General features: G+C 36.1%; 1 protein-coding gene across 6 annotated transcripts in view; it reads left to right on the top strand.

Moving 5' to 3' along the window:
- The window catches only part of DCLK2 (doublecortin like kinase 2), a 208,498-nt gene that overhangs the window by 137,256 nt on the left and 53,662 nt on the right, over positions 1-17,580 (top strand). For all 6 annotated transcript variants that reach the window (XR_012476985.1, XR_012476984.1, XM_074229154.1 and 3 more), the window contains one exon: positions 1,755-1,849. Coding sequence is in view for 4 of the 6 variants with exons in the window: in XM_074229154.1 (XP_074085255.1) it covers positions 1,755-1,849 (95 nt within the window). In the remaining 2 variants the exon portion in view is untranslated. The remainder of the gene's footprint in view (positions 1-1,754; positions 1,850-17,580) is intronic.

The following is a 17,580-nucleotide window of genomic DNA, read 5'->3' as shown; positions in this document are numbered from 1 at the left end:
TTTTAAAGTATATATATATATATATATATATATATATATATATATATATATATTCAGTTACAAATTCTACCTCTTTCCTATATCCCCAACTCCATTGATTGAAATGGTAAAAAATAGGATAGCCATTGTAGATATGCAGTTATGAGAAATATTTCCACATTAACCAAGTTCCAGAAAACAAGAAAAATAAAGGAAAAATAATGCTTCCATTTGCATTCTGTGTCCATAAGATTTATTAAACATTTTGGAAAGTTTTCTTGCAGAAGTTGAGAATTTAGCTGAAACTTGAAAGAAACTGGGAAAGCCAGGAGATAGATGCAAGGAAGAACATTCCAGGAGTAGAGAACAGCTAGGGAAAATGAATGAAGTGGGGAAAAGGAACAGGAAGGGTTACAGCAGGTAGAAGGGAGTGAGGTATAATAAGAGTAGAAAGGTAAAAAGAGGCAGGTATGGAAGGCTATGAAAGGCATACAAAAGATTTAATATTTAATTTTGAGGATAATAGAAAGCCACTAAAGTTTAGTCCATAGAGGAGTGATCTGTTCAACTTTCCCCAAGGTGGTATTGGTGTTAGAGAAGAGATCCAGATGCATATTAGAGATATCGTTAAGGTTGAAGTTACAGGACTTGGAAACAAGTTGGTTATTGTGGACAAAGAGTACAGAATAAGAGATGACACCTAGGGTTGCAAATCAGATGACTGAGAGAAAGGTGATACTCTAGGAAATAGCTGTAAGTACTTCTTGAATTTTGCAGGTGGTTGAACACTAAAGTAGCATTGATTGTGGAACATATCTTCCCATGTTTCAATTTTATGAAGGTGGGATATGATTCATGTTGGTGTTATCCCCAACAATGCAGATAACCCACCCATGTCCCTCTCATTATGTCTGTGTATTTCCATGTATCCTCAACAGTGAGGCCCTTCTAGTTGTTCTCTTGACAAAGCATAAGGATCAGTGGGATAAAAGTGTATCAGAAGTCTGATATAACTATCCAGGCAGGTCTCCTTTTCCTTCCTCACTACTCCATTACATGTACCTCCAGGACTTCTTGCTCATTTAAGAAGGAAATGGCCTTTTCTTCTCTGCACCCCCACCACAGAGGCATAATATTCCTTCATTTTCCTGCTAAAACTAGCTGCTAATTTCTTTTTCCATAAGTCTCCAGAAAAAATGGTAGTTTCATATAAGTACAGCTTTGCTTAGAGATTGGTGGATGGACTAGATCAGATGTGGAAAACTCATGGTTCAGCACCACAAAACTCTGCACGAAACTAGAATTAGATTAAAATGTAATTGAGAAGTATTTAACAAAATAAAAATGAAATACAACATTAATAATATCATTTTGTGACTTTTTAGAAATCACTATGCAACTACAGGAATCCATTTCTGTTTGAGTTGGACACTCTGGATTAGATAGTATCCCAAGAAATTGTTAGTCTCTAAAATTCTCTGATCTCTAAGTTTATTTTTCTCATTTAGATAACAAAATCTTTGAAATTAATTATGTAATAGATTGACCTCATCCTTCTAATATTTTACCAATTCAATAAAATTGAATTACAAGCTCTGCTTTATTATAAGATTCCATCTCAGATTATTACCTTCAGTGCTGATTTGCAACCTGCTTTGAGCTTTGTTTTTAAGTGGTAGAGCATGTGCGTAATTAATATTTTAAAAGAACCTAATGATTTTGTGTTCTAATGACTTTTCTCCCTTTGTTTTCTTGCTTTGCTGTTGTATGATCAGTTAATGGAACTCCCAGCAGTCAACTTTCCACTCCCAAATCAACAAAATCCTCTAGCTCTTCTCCAACCAGTCCAGGAAGCTTCAGAGGACTCAAGGTATGGAGTACAAAGTACCAGGTGAAAGTTCAGAGTGAATTTGTTATTAATTTTGGATGACATTTTAATTTTTAAAAAATAATATTTTTATTTTTCCCAATGGCATCTAAAAACAATTTTTATCCTTCAGTTTTTGCAATATTGAGTTCCAGATTCTCTCCTATCTTCCCTTCTCTCTCCCATCATTGAGAAGGCAAGCAATTTGATATAGGTTCTACATGACAACATATTCTAATGCATGATTTGTATTTAGCAAAGTAGACTATGAATAAACATTTGAAATTCATTTTAACAACTGTTTATAAAATTTCATTGTTAAATAATGAAAATCCAAGTAAAAATGAGAAAAGTGCACAGGAAGGAGTTAAACAGAGATGGTTTTAATGGATGAGTGTTATATCATGTGGGCTTAAAAGAGAAAAAAAGATTTCAACAGACAGTTAAAGGAGAGGAGTTAGGTCTAGATATGAAAGAGTTCATAAAATAAGATTGTAAAAGAATGGAATACGTTAGAAAATGACTGGTAGTCCAGTTTTACTGGGAACATCATGTCTGTAAAGAAGAGCACCATTAGGGGCAGCTAGGTGGCACAGTGGATAGAGCACCGGCCCTGGAGTCAGGAGTACCTGAGTTCAAGTCTGGCCTCAGACACTTAATAATTACCTAGCTGGGTGGCATTGGGCAAGCCACTTAACGCCATTGCCTTGAAAAATCTTAAAAAAAAAAAAGAAGAAGAAGAGCACCGTGAAGTAAGGCTGGAGAGATAGTTTAGACCCAGAGCAGAGAGAGCCTTCAAAGCCAGAGTAAAAGAATTTTTATTTTTCCCATTAGGTAGTGGGAAACCATTAACAGGTTTACAACAGGGGAGTGGTGTGTGATCATATGTGTGTATAAAGAGAATTATCTTGCTAGTTGTATGAAGAATGGGAAAGGGGAAGAGATTCTATTCAGAGAGACTGATTTGGAACTTGTTGTAATAGTCCTGTTGAGAAAGGATGAGATGTTATGGACATGGAAAGATTTGAAAGTCAAATTATGAAAGGAAGTGTTCTAGAAAATGGCAGTTAATTGGATTGATGAGGGATGAAGAAGACTCATGAAAAAAAAAAAGCAATTCCTGTCCCCAAAGAGCTCACAAAAGTGATTCTTCTAAACCTGTGCCTCACTGTTAAGGACTTTAATGTGGGAGAATCCCATTAAAACAGTATAACAAAATAAAAATAAGATAGAGATTGATTTTTTTTTTTAGGGAAGAGAGAAGGGAAATGAATAACATAATTTAATTTTGTAATCAACTCTGGATGTTGAATAGAGTAGGAAAAGTAATGACTCTAAAAAAAACCTAAAGTATAAGTTGGTAGAGATAACAAACTGGCTCCTGGGCAGTGTTTCAAAGACTAGTTGTCAAATTTTTTTTTGTTTCAGGACTCTCATACACTTTTAAAAAAAAATTGTTTATTTATTTGGAATTTTTAATTAATTTATTTTAAATTTAAAAATTTTCCCCCTAATCTTGCTTCCCTCCTTCCACCCTCCACAGAAGGCAGTCTGTTAATCTGTACATTGTTTCCATGGGATACATTGATCTAAGTGAAATGAGATGTTAAGGAAGAAAAATAAAAGATAGCAAAATTACATAATAAGACAATGGGTTTTTTTTAAAATGATCTTTGACCTTTCTTCAAACTCCACAATTCTTTCTCTGGATATTGATGTTACTCTCCATCGCAGATATCCCAACATTGTACCTGATTGTTGCACTGATGGAATGAGCAAGTCCATTAAGGTTAAACATCACCCCCATGTTGCTGTTAGGGTGTACAGTGTTTTTCTGGTTCTGCTCATCTCACTCAGCATCAGTTCGTGCAATTCCTTCCAGGCTTCCCTGAATTCCCAACCCTCCTGGTTTCTAATAGAACAGTAGTGTTCCATGACATACATATACCACAGTTTATTAAGCCATTCCCCAATTGACAGACATTCCTCTCTTACACTTTTAAAAATTAATGTTGCTATCTCTCCCTTTTGTCCTGCAAAGCTTTTGTTATATCTATCTATATTTAAGGTATTAGAATATAAAACAGCTTAGTATTTCTATGAAAATGGTTGTTTAACCTCATGGACCCCCAAAAGGGTCTCCAGAACCCCCAGCAGTCCCTAGACCACATTTTGAGAATTGCTTCTCTAAGAATTGTAAAGAATGGGTTAAGCCTAACTTGTACAATTACAAATTGCTCATTGTGCAAGTCCCCTTTAGGAAAATTCTTTTGATGAAACTTCACTTAGTGGAAAGAAGGCTGAACCAGATACAAGAGAGATGTGACCATGTTCTGTAACTTAAGAATGGTATAACTTTGGTAAAGATTACACTTGCCACTTAAAGTAACACCATTAAGCAGGAGCAGAGGCAACCCCAGCTCTCCAGATGCCAGATCCAGTCTTTGTTCAGGTATGCCAGAGCACTTCAGTCAATAATAAAGGCAGAGATTAGATCTAGAGATCATCAAGTTGACTGGATGGTCATTTTGCACAAATTTCCCAACCCTAAAAGCTTTACAAAAATTAAAATTAAAAAGGAATTATGTACCAAATATAGTCAATGCAACTAAACCGATTAAATTCACATTTCAGAAAATAGAACTACCTCTCATCTCCTAATAAATTAACACCTGAGAATTTTAATACTTAAGTTCTCAGTCTTCTGGCTTGTTGTTTAGCTGTAGAGATATCCCATGACACACCACAAGAAATTATAGATTACTCACCCTTAAGAAGGGAAACAAGATCCCATAGGGACATGATAAAGAATACAAAAGAAAAAAAAAAAGAGAAACCAAAGGATTAGCAAAGAGAGCTTTAATATAAAAGCCTTGCCCATTCTAACACAGAAAACAATCTATAATAGGTAGATACTATATATATGGAGTATGTAAATAAATAGGTATGTGCAAGAAACATATAGAGGAAGCAGAAGGAAAACTGAGAATGGAAGGCTTAAGTGACTGGTGGGTAGGAAAGGGGAAAGAATGAGGAAAGATCTACTGAAGATGGTATTTGAGTTGAGGTTTGAAGGAAGCCAGGAATTTTAAGAGGCAGAATTAAAAAACATATTCCAAACATAATTTTAGAAAATGAAATGTCTGTCATATGTTAGAAATAAGTCAAGTATGACTGGATTGTAGTGTTAACAGAGGACAGGAGTGTGTAAGAAGACTGGAATGGTAAGAGGGGGGCCAGGTCAGCAAGAAATTTAAATGCCATAAAGAAAGTCTTTATATTTGATCCTAGGGATAATAGGGCATCACAAGAATTTTTTGAGTGGAATTTCAGTGGTATAGATACACTTGAGAAATATCTCTTTGAAATGGAGGATAGAATGGAGCAATAGTGGCAGAGAGACTAACCAGAAGAATATTGTAATAGCCTTAATCATTAGCAAATTTTTTTTTATTTACTACTTCAAAAATACTTCACAAAACACACACTGCTAAGGCAGCAAACGATGTTACAATTTTGCTTACTTAGATATGGGTGGATGGATTTGTCAAATCCCAAGTGTGGGTATTTCTTGTTCTGTAACCACTTCTCTTCACACTTTCCTTTTCTCCATGTCTTCCAAAGAATCTTATTCTGGATACCTTCCTCTGATCCTTTTTAATTTATTGGGGGAGCCAGAGTAGTACTTGGAATGTTTTATCTTTGTCAGATAATCAACTAGCTTTATTAAGTGCCGACTCTGGGTCAGTTCTGAGGATACAAAGAAGATAAAAGTCCCTCGGACTGCTGGTAAGCTAATCATAAGAAGTAACAGGCCAGTAACAAAGTATTAAATTAAATGCAGAGATGAAGCCTGTCACCCCTATCCCCCCGTCATTCCCTTTGTAAAAGCATGAATAGGTTTCTCCTTGTTGAATTGGAAAGAGTAGGATGCTTTTGATCAGGAATGACTGACCAAATCCTGGGCAGTCCCTTAAAAGGCTGAGCCCACTAACTGTCTTTAGGTCAATCAGCTTGCAATTCTGCGATGGTGGACACCTGTGGACACCAACAGCAGGGGGAGGGGATAGAATGTTTCCCCCTGCCCCTTCCCTGCCATTGACCATGGCATTGGGAAGTAGAGCTATTTGGCCAGGAGGAGACATCTAACCTAACAATTCAGAAATTCATTAGTTTTGGAGTTTGAGGCATTGTTTAGGGGGTTGAGTTTTAGAGAGGAAGAGAGTAAACATAAGCAGTCTTCACTAAGACATAAACACAGTGAAAAAGTATCTTGAGGGAAGAAGTAGTTACCAAGGAATATAATTCTTGGAAGGAAGGAAATAACGCATTTATTACTATACCCTGTTTATCAGAAATTGTGCTGAGTGCTTTAGAAATATTACTTTATTTTATCCTTGCAACAATTCTAAGAAGTAGGTCCTATTATCCTTATTTTATAATTGTGGAAACTGAGGCAGACAAGGTTAAATGGCTTGGTCATATGGTGTCTGAGGCTAGATTTGAACTTGCATCTTCCTGATGCTTCTCCCAATACTCTAAAAACTTTGCCACCTAACTACCCCAGCAGCAAAGAAGAGAGCTGACAATTGATTAGAAAGTAAACTCCCTCTGTCAAGAAATTTTATATATATTTTTTGTGGTGTAAAAATTTCTGTACACTCTGTCCCTCTCCTTGCTCTTCTCCTTGAAGAAGCCAAGTGCCTTGAGGGCGGGAATTATTTTCATTTTAACTGTATCCATAGTATTTAATGTAGTGTCTGGCACAAAGGTGTTTAATAAATGCTTGTTTAATTGAATTGAATTAATTTCTCTTGCTTTCAGTTTCAATATGTGTAATAAAAGCAAATAGGGCAACTCAATAGAGAAGTGGAGTTCACTCAGACATCAAGTAGCTGTGAGACCCTGAGCAAGACACTTAACTTCATTTGTCTCAGTTTCCTCATCTGTAAGGAAATGGCAATATCTTTGCCAAGAAAACCCCAGATGAGGTCACAAAAAATCAGATACAGACTGAACAACGGCAGCTACAACAACAACAACAAAACCATAAGCATTTTATCATCTCTAAGATTTATTCCAAATTTAATATGATTCTCTGGCATTGGTACTTACTTAGGTTCCAGCCAATCTGACTAGTTTGCTAGGGTTGTCAGAGTCAAACCTCTTGGTTTTTTTTTTTTACAGTGGCTTGAAATGAATGAGGTTCTGCCAGACATTCAGCTTCAGCCACATGACCAAAGGACTCAATTCCACATTTTGATACTTCCCTCAAAAACTTGCCGGGTGGATCTCATTTCCTACACATGGTTTCCAGAGTAAGAATAAGAAGCAGAGATTACACATATAACATCATACAGTGTATGCTTTCATTAAGAAAGAAACCTAGCTCTGACATCCTATGATTTGTCATCATATTGCTCACAACACAGGATACACTAATGTTTATGTCAGTTTGAATCCTTTGTTAGCATTGTCTTCATCAACTTTTGTTTCTCCATTCTAATTTCACTGAAATTAAAATGGAGAATAACAGGAAATTAATACGCATTGATGTTATACACTCTTTCCTCTCCTTCACTTAAAAATAGCATAAGATCAATTAAGAGACTCTAAGACAGCAACTGTCTGTTTTCAAAAACAAGTCATCATATCTCTTCTTTATTACTATTTACTCCAGCTAGGTAACACTGAATGCCTTTGGAGGATAGACATCCAGTTCCAAAAATTAGAGAACTGATAAATGCAAATTCTATAGAATCTTTTCATATTGAGGTTGTGTGGTACAATGGAAAAACCCCTAGATTTTCATTTGGTGTCAGTGGCGTTTGGTTCTTCATTTAAAGATGACTTTGGTATTAGATGACCTTGGAGGTTGCTCTAAGCTTGAAATAAGTAATTGTTATCTGTCAAAGCTGAAACCAGTACTAATTGACCTTTAGGGCTACCTAACTAGGAGGAAACTCCATCTAAAATATTACTATTCACCAGTGAAAATGACTGGGTTAAACAGTAAACCTGGAATTCAGTGCCTAAGTGAATCAATGATACATTCTATCAAGATTTTTGTCTTTTGTCCAAGAAACAATACTCCAGAATATAGACAAAGACTTTTTGGTTGTTTTTTAAATTTTATTTGAAAGTAATAATTGAAAATAATATTAAAAATTATTTCTTTTAAAAAATTTCAATTAACGGTTATTTATTTTTCTTTCCTCCATATCCTCCATTTAAAAGAAAATAAAAACCCAAACTTTTTTTTAACAAATACAAAGTCCATACAGGACATGTAAAAATGCATGTGTCATTCAGCATCTCGACTCCATCTTCTAAGTCAGGTGGTGAACATTTTGATCAGTCCTCTGCATGGGTGGTTAGTGCTTTTATCAGAGTTCTTAAGTCTTTCAAAGTTTTATATCTTTACAGCATAATTGTTATTGATTCTGTTCACTTAACTGTGTATCAGTTCATATAGGTCTTCTTGATTTTTCTGACTTGTTCCTCATTTCTTTAGGTGTGATAGTATTCCATCACATTCTATCTTGTTCATATATTATAATTTGTTCAGCTGTTTCCCAATTGATAGATAGTCCCTTAGTTCTCTGTTGTTTGACACTGCAAGAACTGCTATAAATATTTTTCTATGTGTGGGCCATGTAAGGACCATTTAAAGAACTGAAGAACTGAAAAATAAGATGCTAGGACATTTTTATGACCAGCTACAATAAGATTGTGAAAGACCATATTTCTTCTACAGGCTACCTCAAAGATTTATGATGATAGAACATTGGACTTGGAGTCTGAAAGGCTTGGATTCAAATACTGCTTCAGAAACTCGATAACTCTGAGACCCTAGGCAAATCTCTCTTTCTCTGAGACTCAGTTCCATTATCTATAAAATAGAAACAGTATCTACCTAGCAGAGCTGTTGTGAGACTCTGATGAGATGATAATATTGGGGGGTTTTTTAAGCTTAAAGTGTAACCAAAAGGTTTTATGAGGACCTTTTAACTATCTTTTTTGTCTTATTAGCCACAAGTAGAAGATATAGCGAAATTAACCTTTTTTGCCATAATGGCTCTATGCCTTAGTTTTCTCACCTGTAAAATGGGGATGATAATCTCTGAAATACCTACTTCACAGAATTGGTAGTTCAAATGAGATAATGTAGATAAAATATATGACAAACTTGAAAGTAGCATCTAAATCTCCACTGTTAGGGATTTTTGTTTTTATTCATGTAGAGTTTTATCTGGTTGACCTGGTAATGATTTTGCTTGGAGACTTTCCTATTCAGACAGTGCAGACTGACCTGATGTGGATAGTACAGAATCATAGTGAATGCAGTCAAGACAGAATCTAATAGAAAGAAGAACAGAGCTATTACATGTTGGCAAATTTTATATAATAGCCATTGCAGGAATTGTAGAGTGACTGTGGTATCAATGATTTTGGTGCTTGGGTGATTAATGAGGGGGTTGGGATATGGAGAATGTTCTTTGAACAGAAATCTGGAGACTATTGTATAGTCAGGATTTGACATCAGTGCAATTTATGGTCTCTGTAGGTCAGTATTTAAGTTTTAGTAGTTAAGTCATGGTATTTTCTTTGGAATTGTTGGCCCTCTTTTAGTCCGCAAGATAGATCAAGAAAGCTTTTTTGAGGGGGGATAGGAGGGGAAAGGGAACAGGGGAGGCTTTTATCTCATCCCAAAAGTCCTAAGTCTAAAACTTCTGGTCTTAAATGTTTCAGGCACATCTGTAGAGATTGAGGGATAAAGTGTTTCACTTTGGGATAATAGAGCTTTTTGCCCCCAGGCTATCTGGCTGCAGGGATTCCTGGTAGTTGAAAGGAGGGGGAGAATACATTTGGTACATTATCCAACATCTTGAGATTATAAACAGTCTGATCTGTAGTGTTTTATCTGATGATGTCTCTTGGGTCTGCTGGCGGTGAAAGGTTTGCAGGATTTGTGATGTGTGATGAAAGGACTCGTGGTATCTTGTGATGATGGGCATAGCTAAAATGTTACTGTTTGACCTTCTGAACTTTTAAAACTTCTTTTAGAAGCTGTGAAATGTAGGTCTGCAGTAGCAGCTGACCTTAGAGTCTTGCATTTCCCCTGGAGTTTTGTAACTTGTCTGTCCTTTGCTATTGAAAGTTTCTTTCATTTAACATGATTTGCAAATTTTTTGAGGATAAGTAGGTTTTGCATTTGTGGCTGCATTTTGATGAGCTAGCCTGGAAATCTTGGATGATGGCAGTACCCTTGAATGTATTTTGTTTTATTAGAGGGAGAAACTGAGATTTTAAGGACAAAAAAAATTTTTATGGTTCTTAAGAGGAAGGGATTTTGTTGGACATATTTATTTTCTTTAGTCAGACCTCTGTGAGAGGAGTTGATTAGATTCAGTCCAATTCAATGAACATTTTATTAAGTGGCCACTGAATTCTAGGTCCCATAGATAATAAAGACAAAAATAGCACCTATCCTTGGGTAGTTTATATTCTGAAGGATAAAGGTGCTGGTGAGGGTACAATTTGTACAAATATAGATACAAATCATATAAAAACGAAATTTAAAAATGGAGAGGGAAGCAAGAGAGAGTCCTCATAATTGGGTGAACCAAACAGGGGGTGGGGATCTGACAACTCAGTGCCATAGCTACATATGTTGAGGGGAATTCTCAAACTTGGGGGCCAGAAAGTCAGTAAAAGGTTATTCTGCATAAACACAAGACTAGAAATGGCTTAAGCCAAGAAGAGATGGCACCTGGATGAGGGGCACAGAATTTTGACTATATGAAGGGATCTATATGAGTACCACAATGTGGTTTAGGTGGTCCTTAATTTCCCCAACCCCTTAGTCAAGGGGATGAGGCATGGCCAGGGGCTAGTACCACTGAGACAGGGTCCAGGGAATTCTGTTGGTTGTATTAAGGTGATGAAGATCCTGATTCACTTATTAGACAACTCTAAGTTGGAAAGGAAGAATCCTGATAGTGAAAGAGTTGGGTCATTATGATTCTGTCCCAGAGTTAAGCAGTTAAGTCCTGAGTTGTGTTCAAAGGTGCCTTCCATTTCAAATTCCCATAACTTTCTGATCTCCTTATCCTGCTGGTCCTTTTAAGCAACTCTTACTTGTCAACTTAGTCATATTTTCCCTATTCTCCCATTGTTTTGAGAATCATTTTACTCCCTTTGCCTAAGGGCAGTCTTCTCTTCCAAGTTCAGGCAGTTCTATCTCTTCTCTACTTGGAGTGCTTTACTTGGAATCAGGAAAACCTGAATTCAGATCCTGCCTCAGATACTAGATGTGTTACTCAGTTGTTGTTCAGTCTGACTCTTTGTTGCCTCATTTGGGATTTTCTTGGCAGAGATACTGGAGTGGTTTCCTTCCCCAGATTATTTTAAAGATAGGAAACTGAGATAGTATTAAGGGACTTGATGAGGGTTGCATAGCTAGTAAGAGTCTGAGGTCAGATAAAAACTCAGAAAGAGAAATCTTCCTGACTCCAGGAACTGTACCCTATCCACTTTGCCACCTAACTGCCCCTTGCTTTTATATTTCCTATAGGCAAAAGATTTTACTAAAATTGATTAATAGAAAAAAAGTAAGATTGGATATATATATATATATGTATATATAAAATAAGTGTGAGCACAAGAGAGAATGTTTAAACTACTGTAGAACAAATGACAGTTATTAGTTCTATTTCTTTGCATATTAACAAAGATTATGCTATTTATAAATGTTAACTCATTCATTGTGAAATGTACCCACTGGGCGGGGTGGGGGGAGGGCTAGGTGGCTCAGTGGATAAAGCACCAGCCCTGGAGTCAGGAGTACCTGGGTTCAAATCTGGTCTCAGACACTTAATAATTACCTAGCTGTGTGGCCTTGGACAAGCCACTTAACCCCATTTGCCTTGCAAAAAAAAAAAACCCTTAAAAAAAAAGACTCCTTAGTCTCTTTATATAAAATCTGATTCTAAACTACCATTTCAGCCTTATTAATCTTATTACTTTCTGGGTTTGGTTAAGGTGAAAACAAAAAGAAAGATTATTCACCCCCTCTTCTTCTCTCCTGAATTTACTCCTCCCACGGGACATGACCTACTCTCAAATCATCACCCCTGATTTAAAAAAAAAAAATGGCCCCACTAGGGTCCCTTGCTTGTTTCATAGGAAAGTATCTATTTTCTTGAGAATAATAAAAATTGAATTTGATTTAAATTATTAAATCAAAATTTTCATTAATTCACACTTAATTTTTGTGGTATAATGAATAGAACATTGAATTTTGAATCAGAAGACCTGGGTTCAGCTCTTGACTCTTCCACTTAATACCTCTATTTACATTGCAAAAGACATGTAATTTCCTGAGGCTTCAACTGTAAAATTGGGGGATGTTTTATAACTATTAATATTAATATTATTATTTTAACATAAATAAAAGCTAACTCGATAAAAACCTTGAATTTATGGATGATTGCTGTTATATTCATATTTGAAAGTTCTCATTGTATTGGAAACCTGTCTCATTTTAAAAAGTGATTATTATTCTTGTGTTATATTTCTCTTTGGATGAAGAAGTGCTTTGGATTTGATGACTGTTATACTGTATACTGGGTTCCTATAGTGTGACTATTCTCTCTTGTTTCTTTAACATTAAATCACACGTTTTTAATTTCTTCATGATGCTTTTGTCTGAGATCCTTAGCTTCACAAGGCTTTCCAACATTCCAGCAGAAGTTTCTTCCTGTCATGCAGCTACTCATCATAGCTAATATTTCTATAGTGCTTTGAGATTTGCAAAGCACTTTACTTATGTTTTCTCATTTGATCCTTACATAACCTTTTAAGGTGAGTGCTATTGTTATTCCCATTTTACAAATGAAGAAACTGAGGCACAGAGAAGATATGACTTGCCCAGGTTTAAAAAACTGAGTATATATTTGACATGGGATTTGATTTTGGGTATCCTTGACCCAATGATAGAAAACATATGTTTTAGAATGATAAACTCAAAATCTGAGTTAGAAAACATTGAAGAAGTTAATTACTAAAAAGTCAGGATACCTCTACACATGGTGTCTATGCTATCTGAACTCTGTGGTTTTCCATCAGTTTAAGGTCAAGATGTCAACAATGGTATTTCAGAACATGCTCATCAAAAGTTTTTTGTTTTGTTTTTATGGAATGACTTTTAATTGAATTACATTTGAGTTTTACAAAGTGATCCTGATAAATGTGTCTCCTACATTCTGACTTCATTGTTTCATAGATTTAGAGATAGAAGGAAGCTTAGAGATCAATAGTCAAAAATCCTTGTTTTACAGATGAAATAACAGAAGCCAGACTTGGCCAGAGTCCCACAAATAACTGAATGGCAGGGCTGGAAGCAAACCTTTCACTCTACCATGCTGTCTCCATAGCAGTCTGAACAAAGAACAAAAATGATAATAAAAGTAATTAAAAAAAAAACATTTATACAGTGCCTTAAAGCTTGAAAAGGCTTTATATCCTCATCTCCTTTAGTCATGAATGGAATCCAGTACCTGAAGGTAACAGGTCTCCATTCTTACTTTACCATAAGGCTAACCTGATGTTTCTATTGCTAGTCAAAAATGAATTTTTTCAGCAACCCTAAAAACTTTTCTTAATATATTTCGGCTTGGTGGAAATGTTTAATAAGTCTCTTCAGAGATACTTAGAATAAGACTCTCTGACTTGCTTCCCATCTATAAAAACACAAAAGCTGAACCATGCCATTCATACTGAAATGATCAGCATGTGCCTTGTGAAACCCTTGGGAAATACAATTTGTTGATAACGGATATGTATACATGACTGTATCACTCCAATCTGCTTTCCTGCATGGTGAACAAGCAGGGCTTTGAAAAGCATAGAATTCTGTGATCAAAACAGGATAGAATCCTTCAATGCTTCATTTTCCTTTCTCATAAAAATAGATCTGACTGTCAGAAGGACTAGAGTAGATGGCTTAATGTTTCCCCGCCCCCCACAGAGGCAGAGAACTTAGCAATATATTCATTTTTCTGCCAATTTCCTTCCTCCTTAACCAATCAAATACTAATCAAGAAGGAAGTCTCCCAAACCTGTCTCCCCTATCTTCCTCTTGCAATTATGTCTCTTTGAAACACTTAGTGATTACAGAAAATTCAAAGAAATAGAATATCCCAGATGCCGTCATCGATGTATGCTTTGGTCAAAAAGCATCTCATATATAATAGTCACTTAACCTTTGGGCTGTCTCAGCATCTCAGCTGTTGATTGAACCATGAATGCTCATTAACATGTGAAGAGATTTTTGAGCAAATTCTCTTTCTTCCTGAGTTCTACTCAGGAGCCATGGTTTAATACTTTGCTGTGTAATCAGTATAATTGGAAGGCTGATTTTGTGACCCCTGTTGCTAGCCAGGCAGGCTCTTAATTCTAATGGAAATGGACTAGAAGGCAGAGGAACATATTTATCCTGCCACTTCTGATAGCAAAGAGACAAATACCCTGGGAAACAAGTGAAAGAATAATGGGGAAGGATGACACAGAGGAAGAAACATACCTTTTTACTACAAATACTATAATCAAATACACGAATGGAACCATGATCTCATCAATTTGGAGTTTTCTCCAGTAAAACAAAAAGCAACTCATCCAGTTTTCCAACCCTGATCTTTTATTCCAGACCATTTTGTAGCCCCACTACAGAAACAAAATATAATCCCTAGATTCAGAGTATGGATTTGGTTTCTCAGTAACTGTTCTGTCACAGTTTTTAACCTGCCGTAAGTTAGGAGAATAAAAAATATACTTGTCTATTCTTTGTCACCACATATAATAAACAGATCTTTCATCTCCTCAAAGTTCAACACAGGAGGTCCAACTAACTTGCTGGAACCCTCTCCACTTTCTTTTGATATCTCTAGGGTATACCAGTGGAACACTGGCTATCTACCTGTCATCACTTGCTCCCGCCCTGTGACCAAACCATGTTCTTTTCTCATAATACAATTTCTTGATGTCATCCTTTATAATTGTTGTTCCAGTTTCTATATTGACTATATGTTGCAGACTTCTGTGATTCACTATGAATCTTTCCATTTCCCTCCATAGTTATATGCAAAAAGTTTTCCTCTGTATTTTAATTACTCCCTCCCACCCCGTGGAAGGCTCCTTATTTCCTTTCTTCCCCACTATCTCTTAGTAAACTTATATTATTTAAAGGGTAATGGAATTATATGTGCTCACTTATTCAAGTTATGAAATTATTTAAAGCATTGAATAAATCATATTATTTCCTTAATAATCTACTTGAAGAAATTTTTTTAAAGTTTTTCTCATAAGTCTAGAAAGGACAAATAAATTTCTCATGGTCTCACAGATATTCTTTGGCATCTTTCTCTTCCCTAAAATAACCCTAGAAGTTCCATAGCACAATTCAGTGCTCAAAGTTTCCATAATTTGAGATTTCATAGAAATACCAAACAAGAAAAGAATGTTCTGGGGAAAGGGGAAAGGAAAGTTGGAATGGGCTAAATTATTTCACATAAAAGAGGCAAGAAAAAACTTTTGCAATGGAGTGGAAAGGGGAAGGGTGAAGGGGATTGAGTTGAGCCTTCATTCTTATTGGAGGTGGCTCAGAGAGGAAATAACATACACATTCATTTGGGTATACCTTACCCAAGAGGAAAGGGATGGGAGAAAGGGGGAAGGGGGGGTATAGGTGAAAGAAGAGAGGGAAGATAGGAGAGGATTGTCAGAAACACTTCTGAGGAGTGACAGGGTGAAAGGAGAGAGAGAAAGAATAGAATAAATGGGGGTAGGGAGAATTAGAATAGAGGAAAATACAGCTAGCAATAGCAAGTGTGGGAAAAAATATTGAAGCAATTTCTCTGATGGACTTATGATAAAGAATGCACTCCAATCTAAAGACAGAGTTGATGATATCCAAATACAGACTGAAGAATACTTTTTTCTCTAATTTTATTTTTCTTGAGTTTTCTCTTTGTGTGGGGAGATTATGTTTACTTTTGTAACAAGATTATTGTAGTAATGTGAAAAAAATAAATTTTAAAAATTAAAAAAAAAGAAATACACACCAAAACTCTAAAACTCCAAATGCTCTTGGTCAACACAGAAGACAGTTAAAGTTGTATTATCCTGTATTCTTTAAATTTTGCTGAAAGAATATGCCTCACTAATCTATTTCTTTTTATATTCTTATCCAGTTGTTCATTTTTAATATGTAAGCAGCTAGGTGGCAAAGTGAAAAGAGTCCCAGACCTGAATCAGAAAGACTCATCTTCTTGTGTTCAGATCCAGTCTCAGACACTAGCTATATGAGCTGGAGAAGGAGTTGGAAAATCACATCAAATGTCATCATGAAGAGATAGCCACAACTGAAACCACCAAATAACAAATGAGTTAGGGTTGGTGTTAGAACTGTCAGAAAAACAATAAAAGTAGAAATGGCAAGTAGACTGGGGGGGAAAAAGTCTAAGGAATTCTATAACCAAAAAGGGAGAGCCAAGGTGTTGAGAAATTCTGCCCTTTGTGTCAGATTTTTAGACAGAGCACTGAAGTGTGCTCGCAACTTGTAAAACAGGTACATATAGAACCAACTTCCCTTTTCCATATTGCCATGTGTGATAAGACCAGTATTTTTCCCTGATCCAACTTCTTCCCTTCAGCCCACAATATGGGGAGGTTTGAATAGCCTCAGTTTCCTAGAAGTGGCTTCCTTCTCTGTCTCTCCCAGCCCAGTCAGTATGGGGAAGGATAAAGCAGTGCCTGGGACTTGATTAACTCTGGCTTCCCTAATATAGTTTCCTGATCACTTTTGTGCATTAAAAAAGTCCCAACCACATAAAATCTGGATCTTTCAGACTTCGTAGGTGTGTAAGACATTAAGAGTTGCCATACCCTGATGATCTACCAACTGCACACATTTCTGAATGGAAATAAGGGACTGTGTCCAAAGAACCTTTATGTCCCTGTTCCCTTGGAGCAGCATATTCTTGATATGTAAAAGGCAATGTTAAACTTAGTGTGAGACTTTGTGAATGCCTGCTTTCATCCCAACTTGAACCTGAACCAAGAAAGGTGCCAGCATTAGAGTCCTGCCTCCTACTCTATGTAGTTTGTTCTTGAAGAAAAGTATCTCCAACCCTGAGAAGCCAGGTTCCTTCATTGTGTTTTGCCAGATATGCCTCTGTTGTTTGTCCTGATATCAACAAAAGCATGCTTTGGAATGAACTCTTATGGTCATCTAAAACAGTAAAGCATTTTAGTATTTTAGGCAAATGATAAGATTCTGATAGGTGTAAACAGCTTTGTTGTTTTTTTAATGGAAATCACAGAATTAGAAGGCACTTCACTTCTGGGTTTTCTCACTGCCTGCTGAAATATTTGGAATTTTGTTGATAATCTCTAAATTTAGAGACAGAAACAATGTATCAAATGCCAGCATTTCTATGATTGGAAGGTAGATTGTAACATTATGAATTTAGAGGTGGAAGGGACCTTAAAGATTATTTATTAATATCTTCTTATTTTATAGGTGAGGAAACTGAAAGAAAAGTGAGCTCCTTTGGGTCACATAGATAGGAAATCACGGAGCCAGTCTTTGAAAGCTAGCCCTCTGTCCATCACCTGTTGTTATGACTCAGCAATCAATTAGAGGATATGAACATTGATATATATTTTCCTGA

Source organism: Macrotis lagotis, chromosome 3 (assembly GCF_037893015.1).
Source record: "Macrotis lagotis isolate mMagLag1 chromosome 3, bilby.v1.9.chrom.fasta, whole genome shotgun sequence".
Lineage (NCBI taxonomy): Eukaryota > Metazoa > Chordata > Mammalia > Peramelemorphia > Peramelidae > Macrotis > Macrotis lagotis.
The sequence above is the reverse complement of the archived record's forward strand: the minus strand, read 5'-3'. Positions and strand labels throughout refer to the sequence as shown.